The sequence below is a fragment of the Sinocyclocheilus rhinocerous genome, unplaced genomic scaffold, assembly GCF_001515625.1.
Source record: "Sinocyclocheilus rhinocerous isolate Xijiao unplaced genomic scaffold, SAMN03320098_v1.1 scaffold228, whole genome shotgun sequence".
Classification (NCBI taxonomy): Eukaryota; Metazoa; Chordata; class Actinopteri; order Cypriniformes; family Cyprinidae; genus Sinocyclocheilus; species Sinocyclocheilus rhinocerous.
The window spans coordinates 725,001-732,076 of NW_015634565.1; the positions used below are offsets into that span (position 1 = coordinate 725,001).

Consider the following 7,076-nt stretch of genomic DNA (forward strand, 5'->3'; position numbering starts at 1 on the left):
GTCGTGCAGAAATCTTGCCTGTTTTATGAATAGTATGACTGATGAATATGCATCACATTGAGTTTATTAGCTTATTTTACAACTGTGTTAATCCAAATGGATGCCAAGTAAAGCCCTTTAATAGGGTAGCTAAACACATAAGCTAAATAACTAGAAGCATTTATTGCACAATTAAAGATCTCACAAAACAGACAGATCACTCATAAAAACTGTTTAGCAATGGCAGCATCTTTGACTGTAATGCAAACCTAATAACAAAAAAAAAAGTCTAGTTGACCAGCCTGATGAATTCCCTAATATTTATAGATACAAATCAGACACCAATGTGACCATTTTTACCCCAAAAACAAACAGATAAAAACAAAAATAAACCAGCGCAAGTAAAATCAAATCTAAAACTCCCTCTTATCAGCTCATCTTCCCAATGACTAAATATTAGGGGTGTAACGGTACACGTATTCATAATATATTGATACTTTTGATAAAAAACAAAGTTTCATCTTTCAAATTGTCAAATTTTTCTGGAAATTCAAACAATAAATGCCGTTTTAGCACTCTTTGATGTGCGAGCGAGTGCAATCATCCCTTCCTCTTTATTACTAGTTTTATCGTGAAATAAACGTGAATGAACATCTCATGACTCATGCAATCACTCAAACTGCAATTTCTGTCACATATGAGAAACATCAAACGGCAAATGAAACAAAAGCGTAACAAAATCCCGCTACTCGTTTGAGGTGCGCAGCGCGGACCGTTTAACAGCTCGGACCGCCACGCAAACAAACTAGTCCGAGCTCAGAACAGCTTTACTCGGGAACCAAAGTTTATTTCGTGACACTGTTACTGCACAGCGCTGCAAAATCCAGTGAGAAGCGTTTGAATTCACCGCAGAATGAATAAAGGTTGCTGCGAGATTTACTGAGAAGCATTCAAATTCTGCACAGAATTCTCTGTTATAAACAGATCAAACAGCGTTGACATAAGGGCCTTTCGCACCGCGGGAACCTTTTCATAGTACCAGAACTAATTGTGGAACTACCCACTTTTTGGCGTTTTCGCACCGCCGGAACTGGGTGCGATTTTAGTACCGGACTGCCTTTTTCGAGAACCAAATTAGCTCCTACTCCGGAGCAGGGTCTAACCAGTTTTGGATATATTGTTTTGAATTTATTGCACCAGTGTGTGTAATACTATGTTGTAGTGTGTGTGTGTTTTTGAAAGCTTGTGTGTGATGTCTGTGGGAAAAGTTTGGTTTTTCAGCAAGAGTGAATGGTTTTGAGTGTAGAGCTTCATTTTGACCTGAAAATAGGATGTTTGGGGAATTGGGTGAGACGTTATGGATTTGTGTTTACTGTTTTGAGAATACGAGGCATAGTTTCAAGAAATGTGTTTAAGCAATCGAAAAAAACTGTAATAAGAATACAATATATATCTTTTCTACATAAAAATTAGATTTTGCACGTTACTGTTGTTAATAAAATACATTTTGAAAGCTTCCCAACTCAAGCTCAGAACCATCATGTTTGTGTACCGTTACACCCCTACTAAACATGTAAATAAACATGAATGTACACAGGAGAGAAGAACAGAGTTTTCTTCAACTGTCATGGACTTTATCAGATCAGATGCTTTAAATTCCTCAAACCAATAACTGGATCTGCAGCTGTTGGTTTAAACTCAACATCACATGACTGAATGCAAAAACAAACCACAACAGTTCTCTCTTTCTTGACAAACACATTTAAATGGGCATAGAGATTATGCTTTTTCACTTTTTCAACTTTAGTTGGTCTGTAATGTTGCTGTTTGAGCATAAAAAAGATCTGCAAAGTTACAAAGCTCAAAGTCCACTTCAAAAGGAGATATACAGAAATCACTTTTCAAAAACTACAACGAACGACTCGTTTGGACTACAACGCATATTTTCCGGGATTTGTGATATCACAAATATCGATGAATGGGACGAGACCTGGTTGAGCTGCTCTAGAGAAGGCAACGACGAGTGTTATCACTATGTCAGAGACACGCTAGCTTTCCCAAGGCAGACGAACTTAGAGTGGTTACAATCATCCGGGTTTAAATCGCGCTCAAATTGATTTGATTTTGACGCAATATTTACACTGAAGCTGCATGCAGCTATGGTAAGGGCATGACATTTCCCGACCAGGCGCAGAGTGCTGCCAAACACAACACACACTGGCCCAGCTGACCAATCACAACACACACTGGCTTTCAGAAGGCGGGCCTTCATTTGATACAAGAACTATTCGAGCCGTTCATGCCAGACTGGGGAGAGAGGTGTTGTAATAATGTAAAATATGTGAAAAATAATGTGTTTTTCGAACAACCTAGTATGAGAGCCTGTTCTAGTACACCCCCAAAACAAAATCAAGACTTTGTAAAAGAGCATAATAGGACCCCTTTAAAAAAAATATGTGAAAAATAATGTGTTTTTCGAACAACCTATGAGAGCCTGTTCTAGTACACCCCCAAAACAAAATCAAGACTTTGTAAAAGAGCATAATAGGACCCCTTTAATGTGCATTTGAAAACACTTTTCACATCTTTGGATCACATTAAAATTTTTATCTAAAATGGTATGCTTAAAATGTACAGACTGAGGTGAGAAAACAGATCGACTTACACTGTCTCTCCAATAGAAATATTTTGCTTTCCTTGCTTCATGAAACTGAATTTATTCTTTCTAAACATACTTTAGCCCAAAGCAGTGACATCATGGGGAGTTTCACATTCTTTTCTAATAATATCAACGATGAAAATAACCTTCACAAAATAACATTTCTTTAAAAGAGGCAAAAGTACTGGAGCCACAGCATCACGGGGACTATCCTATACAAATAATCTCAAAAATGCCCCTAAATATACCTTTAACAAGGGGGAAATATCTGCAAAAATGTAGGAACTGCATTTTCAGGATGTAATGTTTCACCAACACAAAATCAAAGGTTAATCTTAATATTTTAAGCCTTTTGACTGTATTCAGAATATATTGATGTTTTTGCTTTGAAATAGCCAAAAGATGGATAAATATGTAAACAGCTAAACTAGACTCAAAGTAATTTTCATGAAAATATAATAATAAGCATTGTTTAATTGCTCCGCCTTAATAAACATACTATGCTAAATCTCGGCATCACAAAAGCCTTACCTGAACCCAAACATAATTTCATCGTGTCGAAGATGGGCATCATCATCAATTGACAAAATAGCCTCAGTCTCGACTGCATCCCAGGGAAGGAAGCGATTGTTTAAGCTGTTCTTTTCTGTGCGTACCACCTGCGGAGAAAAAGCCCATCTGTTGAGTCAACAGGCCATACTGTGAACGACTGAGGTAGAACATGGCATTATTACAAGATTTTACTGGGCCTGCCAGACACATGACCTTATAAAACCAACAAATGCCAATCAAAACAACTTAATACTTCCAGAAACCATTTTTTTTATTAATAAAGCAAAGGCTTTGTGTGCAGGGACGGTCTAAAATTAAATACAACTTTGCAACCTTACATCCATAATTAAAAGATGCTCAATTTCAAAGTTCCAAACTACTTGAAGATAGTTAGAAACGTGGGGTACTTCGGCATTCTGTTTGGGTTTTCATTTCAAAGTATAACCTTACTGTGGGCTTAATACAGCACTGTTTCCTTTAATATCACCAGAACTAATTTGGCTTGGTGCCCTAGAGACATGAAAGCTATGCTTCAAACACAGCAGAGAGAGCAGACCAAATCTACAGCAGAATGCAATGCTTGTGAGGTTCTATCACATTTAAGCCTTGGAGAATTCCGACTAACAACAAGCTTAACAAGATTTTTTTTCTCCTTGAGTGGTGCCTGCCTGTGCTAAACTTGCCACCGTGATATTAGGGTGTTCTGCATTGGTAGGGTGTTCAGGTATCTTACTAGGGTGTTTACTAGGAGGTTGCTTACTGGCCCAGTAAAAAGATATGACTATAAGAAATATGATCAAGAAATACTGTATGCTCACCACAATTGGTAGACCAATGTCTGGCCAGAGGAGATCATCTGAAGGTGGTTTGGGAGAATTCCACACTACCACCACTTTGTTGAGATAAGGAAGGCCATTTAGTCTCTCCAATGAGTTCATAAGAACCTCCTCCCTTTCATAAGTAAGCATGACCACAGTAAACTGCTCCCGTGGGATGTTACCTCCTAGAGCAGCCTGAAACTCTTTACCAGATCCCCCAGAACCTCCACCGATAGGGCGAAAACCAGTCCCCGACCCCAGAAACTTGGCTTCTGAGGGCAGTACGGGGTCCAGTGGAGTATGTGGGAATAGATGGAAAGGGCCAGGTGCACGATTCCAAGTGCGGTAGACATCTGCAGCTGTGTAGGTGAAGTTACGCAAGAAGCGTGGCGAAGCATAAGGGGGCTCTACTTCAACAGGCCCCAGATCTAAGTCGCCATTGTCAGCCATGTTAGCATCGGTTCCTGCCAACTTTCCAGCTTTGTGGGGAATCTCCTGGGCAGGCTCCTCACGTATAGGTGCTGCTGGTATCTGGATGCTGGTTCGTATGCTAGCCAGGATGGTGCTGAAGATGCTCTCTGAGGTGGAGAAGTACGTCTCCCAAAGAAACCGACCCTGTCGTCGCATGGCCAGAAGGTCATTGTCTGAGATGCTACGCAACAGAAAGTGCAGCTCCGTTATACGAGGCTTGGGTACCATAATGACTGCCTCACTCCAGCGTATAAGGTGATGGTAGGGCAACTTTGAGTGGTCGCCAAGCACCACCGGTATAGCCCCAACTTCCAAAGCCTCAAAAAGTCTCATGCTACAGCCAGCAGAGGCCACCAACTGGCCATCGCCTGGAGATATCACCAAGGCAAACGTAGAGACCTTCAGTACCTCTAAACGATCCTCACGCTCCCCACACAACGCCCACTCTGTTGGTAAAGTCGGCTTGGGCTGATTCTTGCAAGTGAACTCCACAAGAACCTGGTCTAGGTGACTGTCCTGTACAGCCTTGAGTGTGCCAATAATGCGATCATCATAGTCAGCTGGTGGATCCCCTTCCATTTCCTCTTCGAAGGACTGTGGTGGGGCTTCAAGCAAGCTGCTCCTCAAAGACTCCACCTTTTCTCCCTGAAAGGTGAAGAGGTACTTCCTCTTGACCGGGACTTGCGGAGGCACCTCTAGGAAGTTGGGCTCAGACAGAGCGTGGACTAGAGGAGACACCACCATGTCGAAACCTTCTCTATATTGACGTTCAAAAAAGGTAGACTGTGCCACTGCTGCTCGTCCTGTGCTCACATTGTACAGGAAGTTCTGTGTCAGAGACTTTCTTGAAAGGTGTACAAGCAGGTGGTTGTGGCCGTCCAACCTCCAATACGGCAAGGCCTTGAGCTGCTTTTCAAGGTCTAAGGGTGAGGCAGGAGGAGAGGAGGGTGATTCTTGTATTTCACCAACAAGCACTATGTACAGACAAGCAATGTTGGGATTATCGGTCACATATACACTGCTTTTGACGGATGAGGCAAAGGCTTGTTTGACGAGAGGGTCCAACTTCTCACCCCAAGGATATGATCCTATGTCATAAACATAGACCGGGAAGCCAGATGTAAGTGGACATCTAGCGTAATCAAAACAAGTATGCAAACGACAGTTTTGGGCCGACTTTGGAGGAGGGTATCCAGGATCATCCTTGTCTGGTAAAAGTCTAACGGGCAATGACAGTTTTGGCTGGTTTTGAGCCATAAGTTCCTTGTAAGAGTGCTCTGTCTGGCTGATGACATTTTTGAGTTGTAGCAAGTCCTGTTTGGCACTGTCAATACTACGTTTACAGGCCTCGATGCGTAGGTTAAGTCGGGCTATCTCGCCATTGAGCTCTTGACGCTTTGCCTCAAGCTGCAGAAGCTCCTCGCTGACAGATTCCCGGATACGACACAGGTCTTGAACGTGCTTCGCTTCACACAGCTCTCCTCCAGGTCTTGGCCCAAAAATGCGCTTATCTGGTCCCCCTGCTTCATCGATTGTGGTGAGGTAGTAATGTGCAATGAGAGGGAAGAAGACCAGGATGAAGAAGAGCATGAAACTGAGCCAGGTGAGCCGTACTCGCCGCAGTACCCATGGCTGGCCACTGTTCCCGACGATGCCTCCGCTTCGCTGCATCGTTCAACTATCACTCTCCTCCGAACCAGATACGTGAATGCAGCCTTTGAGGAGATTCAGCTGCCATAATGCAACCTCATCTGTACGGTACACACTTTCAGTTTTACCCCTTTCTGGAGTTTGTAACTTATGTGTCTTTGTTTTAATTGGGACTCCTAATAAAAGGAAATTTCATCTTTCTTGTGATAGAATGATATTGTCCATAAACAATATGGTCTTGTGTGCGGTGTGATGTATGTTGAAATTTAAACTATCCAAGAGAAGAGGGAGAGTCCCAGACAGCAGTAAAATCTGAGAGCCCTTGATGGAGATCAGCAATGGAGGCATGGCTGATCTGCATTTTTATTAGTGGCATCACACTCCGGTCACTGTTCCATAGTTGGGACTCATGAATTGGCCACAGTGTGCCATAAACTCTTGAAGATACTGCATCCCATCCAACTGCGCTTAATCTGCAAAATAGAAAGCAAGTATCAGTTATTTGTACATCATTTCAGAGTCTTAAAAACATCCCTAGGTCATCTGATATGATCAATGCTAAAGATAAGAAATACGAATCACTTTGTTTTGATCTGAAATGAATATGACAGATTTCATATATCATTATTCAAAGGACACATCAATCTTCATAAAGTCTAAGACCCGAAACAGACTGTACGCAACTACATTAGCACTTCTAACTACGCATTCCAAAATGAACAGTCAGTGTTCTCTTTTTATCGCCCCTTGAGTCTGCCACAACATTGCAAGTATGCATGGGAAATATCTACTACAGGACAGTACACTTGCAATGTGTTGGCCAAGCATTTATGCCTGTATTTGTTTCTGGCCTAAGAGACTCTCTGGCTAAATCGCAGTTCTAATTAGCGATTACAGTATGCAATTGGCAAGAGATGTTTTTGAACACAGCTCCACCAAAAAAAAAA

The 7,076-nt window shown here is 41.8% G+C and overlaps 1 protein-coding gene across 1 annotated transcript in view; it reads right to left on the reverse strand.

The window, feature by feature from the left end:
- The window catches only part of LOC107745900 (exostosin-like 3), a 34,936-nt gene that overhangs the window by 5,176 nt on the left and 22,684 nt on the right, over positions 1-7,076 (reverse strand). The window contains exons 2-3 of the mRNA XM_016559938.1: positions 4,009-6,602; positions 3,170-3,297 (exon numbers count right to left, since the gene is read on the reverse strand). Coding sequence (XP_016415424.1) covers positions 3,170-3,297; positions 4,009-6,150 — 2,270 coding nt within the window. The 5' untranslated portion in view covers positions 6,151-6,602. The remainder of the gene's footprint in view (positions 1-3,169; positions 3,298-4,008; positions 6,603-7,076) is intronic.